At 39.9% G+C, this 23,414-nt stretch overlaps 1 protein-coding gene across 1 annotated transcript in view; it reads left to right on the top strand.

Moving 5' to 3' along the window:
• The window catches only part of LOC121072201 (von Willebrand factor D and EGF domain-containing protein-like), a 177,984-nt gene that overhangs the window by 23,562 nt on the left and 131,008 nt on the right, over nucleotides 1–23,414 (top strand). Inside the window, exon 2 of the mRNA XM_040561583.1 lies at nucleotides 14,831–15,015. Within this exon, the coding sequence (XP_040417517.1) occupies nucleotides 14,831–15,015 (185 nt within the window). The remainder of the gene's footprint in view (nucleotides 1–14,830; nucleotides 15,016–23,414) is intronic.

Genomic DNA, 23,414 nt, shown 5'->3' with positions numbered 1-23,414 from the left:
TCTCATGTCATTTAATGACTATTTGCAGAGCCTTTTGCAGAGATGGAGTGTCATTTCTCATGAAATCATAGCCAAAATAACCTTCTGCTGTAAGAAAACTTTGAAAGGATATTGGTTATTCAAAATTACTGCAAATTATTATTGCAAATAAGATTAAATCTGTATAAAACTTTATGTCATTCTTGGCATACACCCATGAAGTCCATGGATGATCCTCAGAAAAAGTTTGCCTTGAAAGAGAAAAGGTCATTTTTCCCAACTTAGAAGAGGATTTTAAATGATGCAATGCATTCCAAGAATAGGACTGAGAAGAATATTTGAAAGCTGCAATCCCATGATCAGAGTGATAATGTTTTGGGTCCCAGATTAAAGAGAAATATTCAGCTCTGATGTACTCTGTAGTCAAGGAGTCATAATGAATAAGTAACTAATATTAAGAAATGAGTTTGAGAGAAATACAGAGAAATACAGATGGTTCGGGTGGCCATTTCAAGTTAGAGCTACTTCGTTGTCTATATTAGGGTTTTCCAGTGATGGAGATTCTAATGGCAGGCCAGACTTACCAGCAACATGATGGAATCTGTGTTATGGCTATGAAGATCTATGACCCTTGCATCCTTAGGTACCCTTGCATACCTTTTAAGGATCCCTTTTATGGATGCAAGAATGCAGGAAAAGCAGTTGTCTTTCCAGACTGATGAAGTCTGTGTTTTGCTGCTGAAGGAGTATGTAAAAATGTTTTCAGGTCACATACAGATCCAGAGCATTTTGGATTCATAGCTAGAGGAGTCATATTTATGTGGCTGATCACTACAGCGTGGGAGATAAATCAGAATTAGACATCCTTGCTTGAGGAAGAGGACAGGGGAATCCATCTATTATAGAAGGACCATCAAGGGAGCAGAGTGGTCTCCTTGCCTCACATTCCCATGCAAGCACTGTAGCAAAAAATTATAGACAGGAAGGGTTATCATGAAGAGCAGCAGGCTATCCCTCTTTTCAGCACTTGTCATGCCAAAAATATCTCTGTGCTTTTTACACTGGGTAATCAGGGTTGGGATAAGTGCCATGCCAAGATGCATTTCATTCTCCAATATGTTTATGTGGTGCTGTGTGTACGCATTGCTTTCCCAACACCATAACAGTAGGAGCTGTGTAACATCCAGCTTGTAGAATGACGAGGTCTTGCAAGAGACCTGTACTTTGGATCTGGCTGTCCTGCAGTCAGTGCAAGGAATGTGAAAGAATAAAGAGTAACGGCTCGTCATAGGGAGCAGTTAATGTGAAGGAAGGCAATCAAGATAGAGAAAATGAAAAGACAAAGACTGTGTACCTTGGAGCAAACCCAGCTGATACGAGCTCCCTCAGCAGAGAGTTTCCAGTGAACAGAGCTGGCAAAAATGGCATTGCTGACACTTTTCTTACATCATCAGGATCTACTGTAGCTTCATCTTGAAAGTGACAAACTATCTGGACTAGAGAAGAAGAAGCGTATTTAAAAAAAAAAAAAAGTTTAAATATGTCCTTTCAAAATCTTCGAAAATGACTCAATCCTTCCTGTTTCCAAGATATTTCATTTCAGGCTGAACAGGAGTTTAGTGTGATGTACAGTTATTATCAGTCTTTCTTTCTGATTTTAGAAATTCTATTTCTCTGTAAAAACTGAAAGGTTTTAGTTTAGATTGAAGTAAACCACTTTTCCTCACTAGACCAGTGAATTGCAAATCATCTAATTAGTAAATTTTCCTAGTGCCTGTAACATCTGTTCAACAGTTGCCTTTTCCAAAATTTACTACAGCATAGTATTATAGCAGCGTCTCTCTGTCCCTCCTACATGCAATCTTTTCCTTTCTGTGTTGCTCTGGGTGTTGTCTGTGCTCATGTTATTGCAACAGAAAAATGTAGAACATTAGCATCTGTTAATCCTTTTATACCTCAAGTCTTCACATGTTTGGCCAACTCTGCTTTGCATTGTGCCTGGCTGTGTCTGGAATAGCCTCAAAATTCCAGATATGGCTAAATAACCCAAAGCGTAGCTGGGCCCCGCAGTGCTGCTGGAAGGCTATTTTAGAATTAAGATAATTCAACGGTTTAAGTGTGTTTGCTGGATCCCTAGGAGCAAACTTTTATCCCAGTTTGCAGGGATTTAGCCATTCAGTTGTTATTAATATTGAGCCATACTGCTGAATCTACATGTTCTGTAAGGAAATAACCTAGATTTTAGTGCTTTCTTTTACACTTATTTCAGCAAATAATAGAAAGGATGAAATGAAATTCATCCTTAGCCTAGAATTTTACTGTGGCATGTCAGAGAAGGCATGAGAGGTTAAAAATAGCTACCAAAGACCTTCACAGTAAGTTCGGACCCTGGCTTTTCTTTCACACCACATTTGAAAGTAATATGTGAGTAAAAGTGAGAATTGTAGTTCCTGCCAAAAGGTTAAATTGGGGGTAAGTGAGCAAATTGTGGGGGCTGAAATCATAAAGGGAAAAGTAAAGTCATCTCAGTCCTGAGACCCCAGGCATGAGGGCTGGGTGTTCTGGTGTTCGTCACACAAAAACACAGATCTGTCCTCAACATGCTTTGAGTGAGAGACAACAAGCCTTGTACTGCATACTTCTGTTGATGAAAAGCTTCACTTTGGACTGCTGAGACTGAAACATGCCAAACACGGTCAGCTGCAGAATCAGTCTAGCCAATGTAAGAGTCAAAAAAAATAGAACGCAACAATAAAAAACAACCAAACACTAAAAATCCTTCCCCCCCCCCCAAAAAAAAAAAAAAAAAAGTCAATTCAACATTGATTTTTTAGTATGTAGCGAAAGTCTTTGAGGCACATGATGATGCCATTTTTAACCATCCTTTGTCTCAATCAGTAGATAAGTTTGAACTTTATTCATAGCAAATGAAATTTGAAGAGTGAAAGTTGCTTGAATGGCATGGGACAAGAGTGAGGGTCAAGTATGATTATTTGCTCATACTACAGTGCAGAATAAAATACCTCTCTCACCTCTAAGATGAGAGAATACACTTATCCAGAGCAGTTCAGCTTGAATGGTCTATGAGCAGCCATTTTCCGTGATGTAGAGCTTGTGGGCAAGGCAGGCAGGAGGGCAGAGAAATGCCTAAATTCTCCCATTGTGACTGGAGCTAGTGGCAGCAGGCAAACCTTGCCCTTCCTTGGAGGCAGTTTGCACCTACCTCCATCCCTTCAGAAGTCTGCTCTGTGAAAACTTCTCCTACAGTTAAGTGCCTCTGCCTGACATTCTCTTCCTGATTTCTGCTCTGCAGGGCAATCATGAGGCAGCAGAACATTTGGTATCAGACCTGTAGCTTTTGCTGAAATTATGCATTTTATAAACACAATTGAATATGTATTGGTGCAGAGAGAGAAAAATAAAAGAAAAGGAAGGGAAATAGTTTTGAAAGCTGGATAAGTCAGCTTGTTCTTGTTTACAGACTATAGAAGAGAGCAGTTTCAGTGGGAGAGGGATCTGCCAAGGTATAACCAATTGTTTGAGCACTGCCCAGTACATGGCAGAACTGGTTTCAGGTCAGGGAAAAGCAGTCAGCTCCAAATGCACCAGCAGAGCCTAAACCCAGTAGACAATGCCCACAAGTCATCCCCCTTCCTTTCATCTGTTTGTTTGCCTTTTGGAGCTCTTCCACCGGGTCTGTTCTGCACCCTGTGCTCTGAGCACATCCAGTGCCTCTCTGAGCATATCATGTGCCTGCAAACAATATTCATACAACTCAGTTTGACATCAAGGCTAAAAAGGTTAATGGGATCCTCATTTCCAAATGTAGAAAAACAAACAGTGTGGAGAATAAAAAATAGAAAGCCCTCTTGAGGTCACCTATGAATAAATGTGAACAGGTGTAAGGTCTGCATAGCAGCATGCGACAGCACCACTTCTCACAGTCTATCACAGGCAAAACCCTCTTTATTAATGGGCTCACAGGTGTGTTATTCAAACTGTGGTGTTAAGACCATCATCGCATTTCTGTAATGTCCCACCCACACATTTAATACTGTAGGAGACATGATAGTCAATAGCACACATGGGACTACAGCTGACTTGCATGGTGGTTTGGAGGTGTAGGTCCACAGTGTGACTTCTGGAGTGCTCTGTAACTGCTTCAGTGGGAGCTAAACCTTCCCTGAACTGAATTAATACTAAAAATAAATAAATAAATTAAAATGAGGTGCCAGGTCTTTCATGCTAAGTTTTTTTTGTGTCAGATGTTGGCAGGTGCCAGATGGATCTACCTGCACAAAACCCCTCTTCTCTGGACAACTCATAAAACACAGAAATGACCAAAGCCTGACATTCACCAGGTTACACATAATCAAATTTTACAAGTTTCAAAAGCAACTCAACAATGACTGCAAATTGTTAAAGAATAAAGTAGCAAATGATAAATTGATTGCCTGCTGTTTCTTTGTGTACTAATTTGTGTTATGGCTTTCCAATCCGAAATTGCTTGAGTAGATTTTTGTTGTTTGTTGCCTTTTTTTTTTTTTTTTTAATCTCAAATTGCAAATGAAATTACTGTGGTAAACTGAATGCATCAATTGTAATGAAAAATTGATCAATTGTTATGTTGTAGGGCTTTTCTAAACAGTGATTTCTAGCCTATCTTCTTAAGATGAAAATTACAGTTATTAGTCAATTACCAAGTAAGAATACAAAATCAAGTCTGTTTTTTGATAATCTTTTGATAGATAGATGGAATAAAATCTGATATAGTGCGTGTATGTCTATAAACACCTTGTTTTACCTATGGATGGTGATACACAGATAATATTTTTGTTGAATTATCCATTATCAGAAGCATTAAGCTCTGTCTACTTCTACCTTCAGTAATACTGCTTTTTGTACCATCTTTTTCAATAAAAGGTATAGCTCTATTTTATAAGCTAAAAGTCTATGCTCAGTGTTATCAGGCAAGAAGGAGGTGGAGGAGTTAGAATTGAAAGCTCAGCATGGAAATGGCTCCATAGAAATAAAAAATTACTAAGATTCTTCTTGTCTGGTACTGTGTTCTCCCCCTGTACTCGGCTCTGGTGAGGCCGCACCTCGAGTACTGTGTTCAGTTTTGGGCCCCTCGCTACAGGAAGGACATGGACGTGCTCGAGCGAGTCCAGAGAAGGGCGACCAAGCTGGTGAGGGGTCTGGAGAACAAGTCTTACGAGGAGCGGCTGAGGGAGCTGGGCTTGTTCAGCCTGGAGAAGAGGAGGCTCAGGGGCGACCTTATCGCTCTCTACAGTTACCTTAAAGGAGGCTGTAGTGAGGTGGGGATTGGTCTGTTCTCCCACGTGCCTGGTGACAGGACGAGGGGGAATGGGCGAAAGTTGCGACAGGGGAGTTTTAGGTTGGATGTTAGGAAGTACTTCTTTACCGAAAGGGTTATTAAGCATTGGAACGGGCTGCCCAGGGAGGTGGTGGAGTCACCATCCCTGGAGGTCTTAAAAGACGTTTAGATGTAGAGCTTAGCGATATGGTTTAGTGGAGTGCTTAGTGTTAGGTCGGAGGTTGGACTCGATGATCTTGAGGTCTCTTCCAACCTAGAAATCTGTGTCTGTGTCTGTGTCTGTGTTATCAGTGTCTAAGAAAAAAAAAGTGTCTAAGAAAAAAAAAAAAAGAGTGGTTCCCATCAAGAATACTTCATCCAGCAATCTGATTTTATTTTATTTATTTTCTAAAGAACTACAAAGCGCTGCACCTCCTGCAAAAAGCACTGACAACACATAAGCTGTGGTGGGGTGAAGCCCGTCCCGTCCCAACCCATCCCATCCCATCCCCACATGCAAAACCCCCACAAAGCCTGGCTGACCAACAAGGAATAAAGCTGGTTTCCCAGATCCGAAGACCTTCTTCTGAGGACATAACTCTCCCCTGTAAATTTGGAATTGTTTTTAAGAGAGCATACATTTTAAACCACACAAAACTACACTGTGATTAGAGTTAGTTCAGTGTAAACGAGAAAAAATCAGTTGGTTTACCTTCTGCACGGCTGATCCTGATCAAAACACATCTGCCTATAATATGCACCATATGGGGCAACAATTGTCTTGTATTTATTCCTCTGCCTCCCTAATCCCCTGTGTCCTCTGCAAGCGTGCATATCTGTATCTGCAGCTCTAGCTAGATGCCCAGAGAAAGGCATCTTGTCTTACGCACATATAATTATGGAGATGTTTTTCTTATTATGGTAATTATATCCTAAAAGACTGTGCAGGTAGCAGCTGTAAATGTAATGAAGGCTCAGTTGATACCAGCTGAACTAGATTCTCTTTTATATCAAAAAGCAACTTATAACTGAAGTCCTTATAGATTCCTGGAACCCTGCTATTTCTATGTATGCTTCTGTTACTCCTGGTGAATTAGCACAGATCTATGGAGCAACCAAAACAAGAGAAACCTAAACAAAAATGAAAATTTGTACCCGCTAGAACAGTGAGTGGAGACTGACTTCCACTAAATAAAATGAATAAATGTATTTCTGGAGTGGTTTTCATGTATAGGTGCTGAAAGCCTTCCTCTTTCATGATACAAACCGGTGCCAACAGATCTTTTTCAAGTACTAGGTGCACAATGGGCGGCATCCAGATGTGCAAGATTCCCTCGAAATATCACCATGGCTAAGGAAACTGTTGGCTAAAGCTGTGACCATCCTGTTTCTATAGCAGGAAGGAGCTATTGAATTTTAATATTAAAGTTAATTACAGCTGTATGTACAGAAACTGTATCTTCTGAACACTGAAGAAACAAACTCTGAGGATCACTGATAAACTTGGTTTCTCTAAATCTACTACACATAATGTCGCACTTGCACGGTTGGGAGTACACGGCTTTATCTTATCACACTGGCCAGGCAGACCTCTGACTATTTCTAGCTCATGACCTTTTATTTTAATATTTTTAAATCCATCCAAAGTGCAATAATGCCTGTGGAGTGTTTCTGCATTCTCTGTGCTATGTGCTCGAGCCCATTCCATGCTGACTCTCCAAGTTTCGAGGAGTGGGCAGCCTATGAGCGGATGAATGGATGGGGTCAATAGGTAGGAACTGGATCTTGGTCAGGAGGTGGTGAGATCCTTCTAGGGCTGTGCTTTAGTTGGGAAATGGAGCGTGTCCATGTACAAGCAAGGAGAGCATTGCCGCAGAACAGTAATGAATAAAACCTTACTGAGAAGGCAAGAGCAAACCCAACCATTCTTCCTAAATGTCAAAGCCCTGACAGAAAAGCCCATTATAAACGTGTGAGGAGCGTGTGGCTGCTGAAAACACTATTGTGCTGGTGAATGGAATGAATAATAGCAATGAATAATAGCAAAACAATAACAGGAAAAATTGCCTCGTCACCCTGCATACATTAGGAACTAAATCACACCCAGGATGTACGCAGGAATCTGTAATTTGGCAGTGCTCATCTGCCTTCAGCTGGAGTCCCCTTATCTTTCTGCCTGTCTTTGCTGCATCCTGGATTCACTGACAATAAGTTAGCAGTGACATGTTCTCCAACGCTATATCATCCACATGCAGAATTAAGCTGAAGAAGTGGGGGAAATGTGTCCAAAATTCAGCATTTACCAAGGGAGCAGTCTGGAAAAATGTGTGGCTCTCAAATTGTAATTAGCCCACATCACAGTTTAGGCATGGAAACAACTCCGACTCTCAAAGGGGTAAACCATGGAAATCAAATTTCCATCTGAATAGAGCCCAGTGGGTTCTAAAATCAAAACATGAGTTTGTTTTTGCTACTGCTATTTAGGAAACCTACATTTGCAAGTGTATGTTCAACTGAGATTAGGAGGTGAGAACGAACCTTTTCATATTGTTTCATTTTTTCATTATGAGGAATGAGAGTAAAATAGACCAATCAATAACAATAATTATAATTTTCTTTTTATTGATTACTCAGAAGTCCTTAAAGGCATCACCATTAACTTAAAGATAACTTGAGGAAATTTATGAGGTTTTAAATTCTCTTCTGACATAGCAATAGTAAGTGATTTCTATATTCAGATGCTGATGTCTTCTGGCTCTGAAGCCAAGCCAGAATTAGTGGGGATGAAACTTGGTAAAATTTAATAGAGGAATTGACACAATTTGACTTTGTTGTGTTTTCTAATTGGCACATTCAATAGATGAGGCTACATTTCACCAAGCAATGACACTACAGATTTCCTCTGTCTTGTCCAGCCTCCTGATATTTTTTATCATGTGTTCTCCCTGTCGTGAAATTGCCTCTTGGTGAGAGATGCCAGATAGAGAGTCCAGGAAAGAGAAGCATTTCAAAAGACAGCACATCTTCTGGAAACTTCTTTGCTCACCCAGGTCATTTGGTCGCTAGTGTGTTGTCGTCCCCAAAAGGAAATATGTGATTCCCTCATCCTCCCTATTTATGGAGTGCAGAACAAGTCTCTTTGCTGAACATCTCCTGTCACAGTGCTCCAAACTCCACATTAAGCTGCCCAGAAGTTCCTCAGACTTTGCTCACCTTTCTTTCAGGGACCTCTTGTTGTCATTTACTTTGTTGGCCTTTCTTGACACTTCTTCTTTTCCTGTGTAACATGCTTGTCCATCTCTGTCTGCGTACTCCTGTGGAGATCATAGCTCATTATTCTGCAAAGCATTCAGGGGAAACACAGGACAGAGGAGAGGTTGCATGTAATCAATTCCTCTTTTCTAAACCACAAATTAAAAATAGAAATGCAAGCCCAGATAAGAGATACTAGTATGAATAAATAATTGTTTTCCCTGGAATTGAATGTTGGCCCCTGGTTTGTCAATAGCATATTGTGTTACTTCGTAGGAGAACAGAATGATAAGTGACCTTGTTGCCAGGCAAATGAAACTTGGGTACATCACACAGACAGCATCTTTAGATTGTAGGAGGATTTTTTTTCAATTGCACTTTCTCTCAGGGCTAACTCCTTTGTGTTGAAAAAAAATAATAACAATTCCCTAAGAATTAAGCAATATACTCACTAATTCTGCCTGGTGGGAGTAATATGTAGTAAGAGTTTCAGTTGCACATACTGTAAGTAGAAAATTTCAAGGGTAAAGCATAATGCATCCATAGGACTGAGAGGAGAAAGAAAGGGATGTGTTCCCACTTCGCTACCTCTGTCATTTGTGCTTGGACAACTCTGCAGCAAGAAATACTACAGACTCTTGTTTCAAAACGTATCAGGTCCCTAGAGCTGAACAGTCTAAAGCCTGCCTTTAAAGAGTGCTTACTGTATAACACATACATGTGAAACTATCTTTAATGGTGTGCTGAGTTGCCCCGGTTACCAGAAGACACTTTATTTTCAAACAGTGTAATATCTAATGGAAAATGTTAAGCAGCAGATGCCTAGAAAACCACATTCCTGCTTGGCCTGATTTTTCTTCTTAATTCTGTCTGTTATTCAGTCCAAATAATATGTATGAAAAATGTTGTCTTCTTTTCAGTGGGTGCTCAGTCTCTTCCTAGGTCAAATTTTCCATAATTACATTCATTTTACACAAAGGTTCATTTGTTCATTTATTTCTATCAATTTCATTCTACGAATAAAATATGACTTGTTCAAGAACTAGCCAGTATGAGTATGTGGTGTTTATCCAATGATCTTCATTATTATTTCAGTTCAGTAGGAGGTTCTTCTGCTTCCGAATTATCTGAAAATAGCTTTATTTATTAGTTATCATAGTTTTCATGAAATTATTATGTTTTACCTACTAGAGGAGCATGAATGTTCCAAGCATTTTTTTATAGTGGTCACATTCATATTCACAACAAATTCCTGTCTCTGAATAATTTTAGAAATAAATATTCTCTCATCAACATGTAGAATAATTGTATTAAAATGGTAGCAAATATTGGTGAAATAAGGCAGTGACTTCTATCTGTAATAAACTGTCGGATGTTTCTTAGCTACAAATGCCTTATCTATTAATTGTACATCTGTAGCTTGCATCCACCAAAAGAAACTTTTAGATGTTATCAGATCGGTGCCTTCTACTGTTATTTTGAATACACCCATTAGCAGCTTGGAAAGAATTTCCCTTTCCCAGTGTCTGCCTTCCTTTTCTGCCCAAACTCTCTTTCAACATATGGTAAATCATCCTATTGGGAAGCAGACGGCACTTCAGAAGCTTTCACCTGAGCTCTGCTACATCAGCGAAATACAGCCACCAGGCATGGAAGTGGCCGCCGATGAAAAGTTTTCCTTCTGTCTATGAGACAAGAAGAGAAGAAAGCCAACCCAGCCTTGGTCTGTCACTGATTTGGAGGTACAGCTTAATACCCTAGGCATTTTGGAATAACTTTCCAAAATGAAAATATTTCATAAGTTTTCTGTGAAGAGAAATTCAAACACTCAGGAAAATGTATTGTTCCACTATGGATTTTAGAATAATAATAAGAAAAAAAAAAAAAAGGCAGAAAATCTGAAAATCTGCCAGATCTGCCAAGGAGAGATTGCACACGATAACCATACATCATACAAACCTCAAAAAAAAAAAAAAAAAAAAAAAAAAGGGATTTTCATCTGTAAGTTTAAATATATACATATATCTCCGCATTCATACACACACATGCATGTCTACATACACATACGTGTGTGTATTTCAGATGCCACGCTTCGGAAGCTCCCCGGCCCCTCTTCTCCTTGGCGGGGTGTGAAGCCACATGGGAGCCCTAGGGCCAGCCTGGGCTGGGAATTTCTCTTTCCCAGCCACAGGACAATCACAACACATCACCAAGTGCTGCTGTTGGTTCCTATTATCTGAATCAATCACCGGGCTTTCATTCACCCTCCACACAAAAATTATTTTGCGTTCTGCCAGCTATTTCCTGGAGCTTTAGGATGCCCTTTAAACATATTGTGTGGCTGGCACCGCTTTACCCAAGACAAACATGCACCTCAGGCTTGTGGACTATATTTCTTTCAGGGTTTTCGAGATGCAATCACCTATTGATATTATTTGATTTGCTGCTGCTATTCAAAGCAAACAAACAAAATCTCTGAGCTTCGTAAACCTTTCTCTGCGTAAGCCACTGATATTTGCTGGGAGCGAGAGCGACAGGCAGAGCTGTGTCACACCCGCTCCTGCCTTCCCTCAGGAATAAAAGCAAATGTTTAGTGAATGATTTCCTTTCAAGTCTCCAGCCTGCTGTTCCAATGTTCCTGGTGTCCCTCCCCACCGTGGGCATCAGATGGAAGGGACACATGTCCGTTGTGGCTGCCTGAGAGTCCCTGCAGCAGCATCTGTTCCACCAGTGTCACTGCCCAAGAGGTGCACTGTTGGGTAACCCCCCGCAGATGGGCTTCTGGGCTGACACCCCAAGTGTCTCCCTGCGTGCCTGTCTTCCCCCAGCTGTGGACACATCAGTGCTTCCTTCAGCCGCCAGCCAAACCCTAGTTCCCCAGCAGCATGTCATGCACAAAATGCCACATCAGATAATCACATTCTGCTCATTTTCCATGAGATATTTCCAGACGCTTGTGCCTTCCACAGGCAGCTCTCCTCTCTCTGGCCAGTCCACAGCCCTCTGATATTTCATTTACATATAACAACTTCCCCCACATTCACGTCATGTGAATCTTGACCTCTGTGGCACTGATGGCAGCTTTCCTTATGGCTTCAATGCAGACAGATTTCCCTCGCAAGACTTGCTGTATTGTTCCAGCACAGATACACTACTGCTGTTTTCACTTAGCAGCTGCAGCAGGTACTGGTTTTGTTTGCTCTGAATGTGTCAGAAAGAAGCCGTTTGGTGCCTCTTTGCAGCACGTTGCTGCCGCAGATTTGCTGGGTTTAAACCAAGTGCTTGCAGTCTAGCGAAGCGAGCAAATCTGGATGTCTGAGCAACAGCTGCTGGCCCACACAGAGGGTGGCGGTGGCACAAGAAGCAGCTCTTTGCAGGAGACTAAAGCAAATTAACTGTACAGGTTTCTCATATGTAAAGAAATAAATATATCCTTTTAAAGGCAATCTATCCTGCACACAGCGACTCCGTAGAAGACATGGACATGGACTTGTGGGGGACTGTAACCCCCACAGCAGGAGGGACAATTGGGATATTGAGCTCTTATCACTGTACACAAAGCTGACATCTCCACCTGATTTTTGCATGAAATACAAATTACCAGGGGCCTTCCTCTGGTTGTCATGTAGCTGCAGTCACCAGGAGGTACGGGTGGGCATCCCACAACCCATGAGCCACCAGCAGGGCCCTACTGTATCTTCTTTAAATAACATTTTCATGATATAGTTTGATTACAGCACTGCCTTTATTATTTCTTGTGGGAAAGGCAGTACTAATTAACTTGTATCATGGCCTGCAATTTACATGTTAAAGTTTACCCTGATTCTGATATATGGCTATAATCAGCATTTTACAACAGGAGCTCGATAATTGAGGTGTTGGGCTGCTGATAGCTTGCTGCAAAACCTGGGTGGGCTTTGGTTCAAGCTTACTCCTGCTCACAAGGCTTCACAAACATGCTTTGCAGGACTTGTTTTCATAGCTGTTGTCCCAAATACCGCTGGTTAGTGGGTGAACACCCGTCTCCTCACTCTCCTCACTGACCTATCCTGCCTCCCCTCCCGTTACTCCAACTCCCTTCATGCCCTTTGCATGTCCCATCCACAGCATTAAACAGCTGTAATGTTAACATGCAAGGCAGCATTTTCTAAACTACTGCAAACAAAACTATGGGAAGGATGAAAAATAATTAGCCATGTCTCAATGTCTAATATATTTGCATTGTTTAGACAGAGTACTTAATCATTGGTAAGACCACAACATACTGTGTGAATTTGGATTATTACTAATACACATCGAGCAGAAGGTTATTAATTATTTAAATGAATTATTTGATATTATTGTTACCGAGAAACTGAATGTTATTAATTATATTACAAGGGTCTCACAGGATCCCTGTGCCAATACTGTGTATAGAGCCACATTTAAATCCCATTTACTTTTAGATGCTTTTGTCTCTTGTTCAGAATTGAGGAACTTAGAGCAAGCAAACATCACCATGAGCTGAAGCCCTCTTCCCACAAACACACCTGAAGCTCTGAGTGACATTGAATAGGTCTATGAGGATCTGCATTTTTTAACAGTTTTTAAATATAGGGAAAACTTTTCATTTGAGTGAAATAGTCAGTCTGCTGAAATGTCACTTAGTCCCTTGGGTTGGAATTTGGCAGAGGCCTCCAAGTGGTCTCTAGTGCTTGGCACAGATGTCCAAAAAGGACATCTAACAGAGGGGATCAGATCCCAGATTTAATTGGTCCAGTATTTCCTAGAGTTTCCTCTGTAAAATGGCTCTTAACTGTAGAAAATAAAAGCTTTGGGCACTACTTTTTATTTAAAAAGGTGACTGTATTAATTCAATGGAATTTTGCACTGGAATTGCAATGTAGTTTTGACAGTTAAATTCTGTGAAATTTGCAATGAAGGCTCTGTTACGCTACATTTTGTCCCCATTTGTCTTGTATACCATTGCCTTGCCTTTGGCACAATAAAAATAATCTTTAAAAATAGTGCTATAAATGGATTGACTTTGACCTTCCGAGTATCTTGTCAATAAAATAAAAATGATAAATCTGTTTCAGAGTGCCACTGGTGTAACATTAAAACAGAGTTATTATCCAGAAAGTGACATTTGAAAAATGAGATTATGGGGAGGGGATCTCATTCTCTGTCAGTGGTGTCACATAAACATGCTGTATTTACAGTGCTAAGGGGTAATTTTGCTAACTGCTAGGCCTGCTCCCCAAACCAGGTCGTGTGGTTCCTGCGATGTGTTCTCTGCCTGCTCCATCACCATTAGCAATTAAAGATTACTGCAGCAAGAAATGAGCTGAGACTTCTGTTGCTGATGTGCAGAGCAGCCCAACTCCACCTCGCCCTCCTCCTGTGTCCCACTTTGCAGAAAGGAAGCAAATGGTTAAGCAGAAAAAAAATGGAAGCAATTGGAAGCAAAAGTTAACCCAGAAAAGTCCCTTTTTCTCCCTATGTGATAAGCTCTCTGTTAATAAACAACTTTTAAAAGAATCAGTGAAGGCTTCCTTTTATTAGGCGATAAGAAAATACTGAATATTCTGCAAAGAATCAAGACACACATGGAAATAAACAGGGCAGGCATGTAAGCAAACATGCACAGAAGGGCAGCAGTTCAGATTCAAACTTTGTGATCCACACACACAAGCTCTGGTGTGTCTGGCTTTATGCATACCTACTTCAGGCAAGGTGTGGTTGACCCGTGGCTCCAATAGCTGCAAGCCTAACCTGAGTTTATTTCTAAAAAACATGTGGTAATGTTAGCTTTTCTCTTTTTAGAATTTGTTTTCATTATTTTTATAAGTATGTATTTAAAAGTATGTGAAGTGCGCTTTATTCTTGAGCATCAAATAATATTGTGACTAAAATACTCACACAGATAGTAAAATAAATAAAAACAGAGAAACAAACATACTTTTAAAGACCACAAGACTTTGGAACCTCAAAATATTACTTGATTTTTGAGCAGGAGAAATGCAGATGTTAATCTCTAGAAATAGACCCAGATCACATTTACAGGGTTAAGGTTTCTGGTTCTGGTTCAGATTTGATGAAAATCTAGATAACTAGATGCTACCTGGCTTTAAATTTTATATGCCTAAATTCTAAATTTCATGTTTTCCCAGTGTCTGCCTTGAAATTTAACTCAGTTCTAAACTGAAACTAAACATAAGCAAATGCACCCATCTTTAAGTGCTTATTACCAGAATCCAGCTGAACCAGCTTCTTTAATCCTTGTCCTTTCTCACTTTTCAGCTCCTGAGTGCTCCCCGGCGGGACACCGCATCCTCCGCAATCCCTACCGCAGCACCAGGTACGACTCACTGGAGCTGCAGCGAACGGCCACTCAGGACCTGGTGTGTGACCACTCGCTGCCACCGGCATGGTACCGGTTCATGATCAACAAGAGGCCTGCAGAAATGCCAACGAGATGTGTTGAAGTCAGTAAAAACTACGTAATAACCCTAGCGAACGTGAATAAATCCTGTGATGTGATTTTGCTTTCCAGTCATCTCTATTCCCTCATAACCAGCAGAGTGCAATGGGGGTGGGTGAGAAGAAATGGGAATTTTTTCCCATAATAATAACAATACTGTTATATCCAAAGGTAGTAGTCAGAGGCTAGGATCCCTGTGTATGGTTAGTAATCAAATATAAAGCAAGGTGTTTTCAAGCTGTAAAGAAATATGTTTGTTAACCTATTTATGTCACTGTAAATTATACTTTTTCAACCAATTCTGTTGTTTCAGGAACGGATTCTGGGACCTGACCCTTTTGTCATATAAATTATTATAAATTAGAAATATCTTCTCATTATTAAATCAGAAGGGAAAAATCAGAAAAGTCAACATGATAAGAAGCTCTTTAGTGATACAGAAGGAAAAGCACTTTGAATATCCTAGCTGCATGAGATAAGAATAATTTCAAGCAAAGTATTCAACAAAATTATTCAGAAAATAATAAATCAATTGCTGTAAATTACTTTAAAGATGAAGTATTCAAACTAGAGTGTCAGGATCCTTAATTTTAGGTGATGCTAACCTTCTGGAGAACCTTCATGAAATTAGCAAACAAAACGTATCCATACAAAAAGGAACTGGGAACTTGTCACAACAGAAGTATATCTTCATAATCTAAAGTTAAATGAAATGTTAAGAGATAATTGTCACTTGTGTGGGATTTCTAACTCTGCATACACAATCCATAAATCTAATTAATGTGAACAAATTGGCATGATTATTATTGAAATATTCATTTCATGACAGGTCATCCTTGAATGAATATCCCAATGCATTATGTGGTTTATTTTTACAGATTGCTATATTAGTGGGTATATATTCTATAAAATTTAATTTGTCATTGCATTTCAGCATTTTCAAGTATGTAGTACTACTTGACTGTCTGAGATTTCCATCAAACAATACATGCTTTGTTTCTTCAAATCTGTTCTATGGAGTTTTTTATTCAGGTTTGTAGAGTTATATTCATTAGTTTAGTTCCTTATCTTGTAACATAATTCTTGCCATTGGTTTCTTCATTATCCTCCGAATGACAGTAAATCTCTGTTTCGCCATGCTGCTGAAGGATTACATCTGTTAGATGTCAGGACTGGAAGAATACACTTCTTTCAGATCTTCACCTTCTAAATCTGCCTCTACGTTCCATCTCTTCCACTTAATTAAATCATTGTTTAATTTGGTTTTCCATTTAATTTGAGCAAAACCTCTGGAACAAAATAATTTAAATTAATAACTGCACAGCTTCGACTCCCTAATAAGCAGTTATTATTGGACATTCCAGTCTCTGGCTGAAGCGAGCTGATTTTAATTAAACAAGTCAAAGACAAAATCCTGAGCAGATAGAAGAGAAAAGAGACCAAATAAAGCCTGACAATACAGCTGGGGAGTTAAAAAGTACATTACTCCAAAATCTTGTAAAATATACACCTGGTGATATCCTGTTGATACTGGCTGGATGCAATTAGCTGCTTATCAGTGCATAAGATTAACTTCTTAATTCAAAGGAAGGTAGGTAAGGATTCTTGTCACCCAACTGAGCTCAAAGGGGATTTAAACCATAACGGAGATTTAGAGGTCTTGCCCAGAGGCAGTTGTGGCAGGAGAAACAGCTCATGATGGGTGGACATGTGGGAAGGCACTGCCACATAATCTGAATCTTACCACAAAGAAGCTCCACAATAAATAATAATGATAAAAAAGCCCTGTCTGAGTTTTGTTGCATAAAAATAGCAATGTGTTCAACAGAAAACAGAACCAAGTCTCAAACAGAAGCTGAGAGCTTGTCTACAGCTACATCATAAAGAGGCACAGCAACATTTGCAAGAAAAAAACAAATAACACTTAAGAAGCTGTTTCTCACCCACTAATTAAACAAACTCATGAAAAACAAAGGGAAAAGGCAGAACACAATTTTATTTTTTTTGCCAAAGACAGTGAAAAAATGAATTGTATTCCTGAATTCTCCATCCCTTGAATCCAACTGCTATCCATAAACTTTTTCCTCAAGTGGCAAAATACTTTTGATTGAAACAGCTTTCCAATTTAAGTATTGCCTGCTGAATTTCCCTGGTGGTTAGCAAATGATCCTGACCTTCCTCCCTCGATTTCTTCCTCGCCTCTCTCACTGTGCTCCTGAAGGAGGCAGAGCAATTACTGGGTCCTGGGCATGCGCTTTTGGCTACAGCCTCTTCCCAATCCAACGAAAAACTGTAGCAGAGAGCAACACAAACTTGCAAATTTTGTATCCCCAGGTATCAAAACTGCTGCCTACAGATCACAGACAATAGCTTGTTCTTCCAGAACTGCCAAATTCACTGTGAAAGGGAAAATAAAAATACACTAAAGGAAGAAAGGGCAGGCAAACCTTTACTGAGATTAAGGGCTAAAACTCAGAGCAAGAAGCAATGCACAGACATGGCCAGACCTAGTAGCAAAATGACCTTCAGAGGAAGAGCAAAAGTGACATAAAAATTAAAGCTCTGCAGAAAATCTATTAAAAAATACGGAGATGTATTTAACAGTCAATAGGGGAAAAACAGACATCAGTTACAAAAACAGGCTTCTGAATTAAAATAATATAGGGTGTACACATACATCTGTAGATTTACATCTACACATGGGCAAGCCCCAGGAAAGGAATGAATACTAAAAAGAAAGGAGAGAGAACACAACCTGCTAGCGTTATTGAAGATCTGCACTACAGTCAGATAAGAGATCAACCTGTGCATAACAGAAGAGCAGTGCATGCTGCTAACCGTAACGCAAATCCAAATGCCATGCTAATGACAGGCAGGCTTTCCAAGGCTGCCTCACAACTCACTGTGAATCCAGAAATATGGCTGGAAATATGCTGCTTCATTCGTTCTTCTTGTTTACACAAGGGGAAAAAAGCATAGATTACACTGCAACCTTAAGGAAAAAACATCAATTAAAAATTTGATTATGCAAATAGTAATTGGTTCTGGAGCCAGCAATAATACTTTCGATACCATATGCACAAGTCAGATTCATTACTTCTCAAAGCAATGCTAATATTTTCAGCTTTGCGTAGTCAATTGCAAATAACAAATGATAAACTAAAAAGAAAGGGATTAAACCCATGTTATCTACTAGAACAACTATTACTACCGTGCACTTGTCCTCTGGAATGGAGGATTGGCAGGGCTGTATTCTGTGAGCAGGGAGAGGAGAATAGATTTTCACCCTGCTGACCACAGCAATCACTGTACACCCACTGCCGAGGTGAGGCTGCAGGTAGACCATGTGTATGGTTCAGCATTTGCATATAGATATATGCATATTACCTGGCCTGATGGGCACATACCAGATGCGTACCCATACAAGTATGCACATGAACACACTCATGTAGGTATGTATGTGCACAGCACTGCATCCTGTCAGCTCAGATTCAACCTCTCAGATCAGCCACTGCTTAACTCCTGGTTTCCTCCCAGTCTGAAGGCAGCCCTTCACCTTGGCTAAATTTATTTCCTGCAGCCACACTGGTATGCATGGCAGGAGCTGGCCTGCACTGGAGCCTCCGAGCATCCTCTTGCACTGGACCAGAAGCACACCTGGTTCTCATCCTGACTGATGGTTGCACTTGCCTGGAGGGAAGGGTGGGAGCAAGATGATAGCTCCAGCTCTCCAGGTTGCCAGGCTCCAGCTCCCCCTGGTTCAGGAACTTTTGGAGTGAGACATGGCTTGGATAAGACTTTAAAGGCATTTCTCTCTCATGAGTCAGTGCAGCCACTGTAATTTTTTACCAGCCGTGATCCTGCAAGAATTTCTACAGCTGAACTACAGATGACAATGTTTTCAAAATGCCCAGTAACAATACCTGTCCCTGACTGTATACCAAGATTACTTCCAATATCCTCTTTCAGAAATTTCATTCTGTAAATAAGCAAAACCATCTCCAAATTTCCCTATGCTATAAATTCATGTACAGCAGTATATGTGGCAAAGGAAGGACGTGTTGTGTAATCAAGGCTGGTGTTTTCTCAACAACTGCATTTTTAACAATATAAATTTAATTTTATATACATACCTACTAGGTTTTAACATAGACACTAATCTTTAGTGTATCAAACAAGGTCATGTTAAAGCTTGTCAAATTTAACCTGCCTATGATGCTTGATTTTGTAGTCCCTGGAGAAGATTTACTTTTCCCATGTTTGGTTTAACTTCCTCCTCTACTTAACCTGCTGTAGAATATTTTATACTCACAATCAAAATACAATAGCTCAACTGCATGCTATTATTTTTTTTTTTTAATTTTATTTCAGTGTTTCAGTTTTTATTTTGCTCTGAATCCAAACCTACTTTGATTTTTTTTTTTATGAACTTAAAAGCAAGTGACACTTCCAAGGTATTATTTCATGTTTTCATCTGCAATTCCCTTTCTCATATGTATACAAGAATACTTCAACATTATAATAGTAGGTATGAAGAGGTTTTATTTTTCTTGTTTGTTTTTCAGACATACAAAAAGCCTTCTGTAGAAATTACAATTACAGTCTCTATTGTTCAGAAGCACGTACTTGAAAGAAACACAAGACAGGCACTGGTTTAATTGCTACTACAGATATTCCTGACGTAAACTGATTTCTGTGGAGTTCAGCCCCAGATTTAAGTTAAAAAAAATAAAAATAAAATAAAAAAATCTTATTTATTTTAACTTACTCCGAAGAAATGCAAAAAAAAAAAAACTAAGACAAAGTAAAGTTTTGAGTGGATAACAGATGTAAAATCACAATGCTTTAAATGCCAACCAACAATATACCAAAAAGCCTTCTATCTCCATTTAACTGAAACAATGCATTTCTCACATATGGTGCTACTTATTTTTAACAACATAATTTCAGTGCAATACCCAAGTGACAAGAACAATCCAGCTTGATTTCTTTGTGCAATTATAAAGAACCTTAGAGTGTTCAATCAAACTAGTTGATTGTCCAAACCCCAACTAAATGGAAGGAGACATCATTGGATTAAACAATAATGGTCTATCCCATAATTATTGGCAATGGGGGAACAAGTTTAATTTTTTTCGTTTAGGTTTTATGAACCAAATTATTTAAAAGATTAGCTGGTGCCTAATTATGAATCAAAAATACTTAATGAAGGCTTACCTGCCACATAAAGGTGTTGTGAAGATTAATTAGGGGAGGCTTATAAAATGCTTTGAAGATCACAAACACCACTTAACTACTATTGGATAAAGTATGAAAGTACTCAAAAAGCCTGGAAACAACCTAAAAAGTCTTTTTGTGTTTGTTTGTTTGTGTGTGTGTGTGCATGTGTGTGTCGTAGAAAAGCTCTCTTTTGTGCAAGCCAAGTACCTTACACAGATGCACTGAATTAGCTAGATTTAGGATTTACAACAACACAGTTTACTTCACTAACTTGCCATTAGGTCGACAAAGTGCAAGGCCAAGGAAACATGTTAAAGGAAGCAATCGAATGTATGTTATCCATTATATGGAGTTTTAATCAAGCACTCATTGAGGTTCACCATCCTCAAAACTATATAAGTGAGATAGAATTTGTAGGGAGAAGGCTATTTAATAGTAGACCTACCAATACTCCCAGAAATAAAAGGACAAACTTTGGGCACACAGATCTTTTCCAGTATTGTAGCTATTGTACCTTATTTTTCTTCCTGCTGCATAGCTCCATTTCAAGTGAGAAATGCTTATATTTTCCATGCCACAGCACTGCCGTGTGCTGTACATTATGTAGATTGCCTGGATAACCCCAGCAAATCTGTGGTCCGATTCCCACCACTGGCTCCTCAGTAGACGAAATCCTGCCTGCAAGAGACTTTCAGAGTTTGCTCTTGTGTGGAGGCAGCTGTATAACTCTTGTTCTTCATTTTGGAAGTGCTGCTGAATTATGGTACAAGATTCCCACAGCTTTTTGCTATTCTTAGAGCAGCAATGACTACAGTTATTGCAGGTAAATGCTATATCTTAAATGCCAATCGTTTGCTACCTCTGTATTCAATTTTCTAGTTACTCTCCCAAATGACTGCTTCAGCATTTAATGCTAATTATGCCACAGCTGGGACCTGAACATTTTGGCTCTTTGAAATATCTCCTCTTAGAATTTTTTGATTTTTTTTTCTCAGTCTTTTTCTGTTCTTGTCTGTACTGCTGGTCAAATACGTGAATATACAATTGTCCTTGCCTCCCCCTCTCTGTAACACAAAGAGGCCTCACGCAGCAAATCCTTTTGGCTAGTGTGGTGCAACTTACCTGAATAAGATGGAAAAGATGTAGCTCAAAGCAGAAAATAAATGTGTGTGCCCCAAAAAGCTGCCAGGAAAACCCAGCTTCTTGATTTATACCTAAATTTTTTCCTTGGCCACTGTGTAATACTGCATCACAGTTTGTTACAATAATAGTTTGTTTTCTCACAGTCTGCATTTCCTGATCACAAAGTCAGTCAAAAGGGTTTGTCACTGCTTGTAATTTGTACACATTACATAATAAATGATTTTGCTCAAATGGTTTCAGTGCAAGATTTGCCAGAACACATCCAGGGTGCTGCAGATCACAGCAGGGGTTTATCGGAGAGCTTGCACACAATGCTGGGGGCTGCCGCCAGCGGGACTAATCCATGCTTCCTCAAGCACTGAAACAGCTCACAGGCTTCTGGCGAGGATAAATACAAAGAGGGAGAAAATCACTGCCTTCTTATTTCAGTGGTTTATTTTTTTCTCTCTGTGTTAAGAGGGGATACAGACCTTCTTTTAGGTATAGACCACGTTTTGCAGACAGAATGCACTCGCATCTGTCTATTTATCTACGTAGCCCACAGCACAGCAGATATATGAGAGTCTCATTAATGAATTTGTCTTTTCAGTAATGCTACAAGGCCAGGAAGTACTATTACCACCCCAGCTACCTGTTTTACCTCTGTTTTAGAGATAAGGCATAAAGGCACACCAGCAGTGAGGGGTTTGCTCAATGTCGGGCAGCAGACAGGGAAACTGAGGCACTGCTCCTGCCTGGCCAGGGCAGCCAGCAAGCACTGGGGCCGCTTACACTGGGCAAAACAGAAATGAAAACACACGACAGCTTGTTTCAAGAAGTGCAAAGTCCTCTACAGAAAGCTGTTAGAGGATTTTTTTCAGTTCATCTTCTTGTGGGTGCAAATGTTCCATGAGAGAAGTTTTTATATTTACATGAGTTAAATTATCAAGTTTCCTCAAAATGGTCATTTTTTCGGCAACCAAATGTCAGGAAATAGGGGCAATGGCCCTTTGCAGTGGGTGCTAGTAGCACAGGGAATGCTTCCTACAGGAGGAGCAGCATCAGCACCCCCCGTCCTCACATCAGGCAGCGAGTGCGGAGCATGGGTACAGTCACTGGCTCCATGGGGCCATGCCCAGAGGGATGGGAAGGCTGTGCTGTGACGCCTTACCAAATTGTTTTCCAAATTCAAGGTATAAGTGTTTCAATGAGCAAGCATGAAATACAGCCTGCTGATCTCCAGTCACCATCCTTCTCCCTGTACCCTTCTTTCTTTCTCTGCATATGGCATGTCTCTGGGTGATGCTTGCTCCACTCTTCTGTGTCTTTACAAGTATATGCTCTTAAATGTGTTTTGGAAACATGTTATTTCATATCAAATCCCACTCTCTAGGTCGGGAGTTCAGCAGGATACTAGAAATGCCCATTATCTGCCTTTCTCCCTGCACAGAAAGCACTGGTGTCCCTGAAAGCTGTAAATAAATCAACAGAACAAATCTCCTAAAGACCTACATGCAACGTATCTTTTAAATAGAGCAAAGGATTCGTCTAAAATTCCATGTAAAAATATATATATTTTTTGCTCATCTTCTTCTCTTCTTCACCAGATGAAGGTCTGCATGTCATTCCTTTGGGACATCCCATGCTGAGTCCCTGGTGACAGAGGCTCTGCCTCACTGCATTTCTGGGGGAAAATAAGATTTTTATATTGATTCTTTACAATCTTTTTTTTTTTTTTTTTAGAAGCCTGACAGTAACTAGCTCCAAGTGGAAATCAGACCATGTCATACCATATGCTTTATTTTCTTTAAATACTTGGCTTCTATTGGGTGCGCAGACCCCATGCCCCATCCCTGCTTCCAGCTGGTGTAAAACTCAAGGGGGTAAAACTCAAGCACCAGGTGTGTGACGTAAGAGATTTATCCTTTGGTTTAGCTGCTTCCGCTGCTGTCACAAGAAACTTCTGATCTTAAAAAGTGAAGCTACAAACCTGGGCCAATGGGAATTTTTGTTTTTTCCTATGCGACGTATAGCCAAATGTTCACGCCTGGAGGGAGTGTG

Source organism: Cygnus olor, chromosome 6 (genome assembly GCF_009769625.2).
Source record: "Cygnus olor isolate bCygOlo1 chromosome 6, bCygOlo1.pri.v2, whole genome shotgun sequence".
Taxonomy (NCBI): Eukaryota; Metazoa; Chordata; class Aves; order Anseriformes; family Anatidae; genus Cygnus; species Cygnus olor.
The sequence above is the reverse complement of the archived record's forward strand: the minus strand, read 5'-3'. Positions and strand labels throughout refer to the sequence as shown.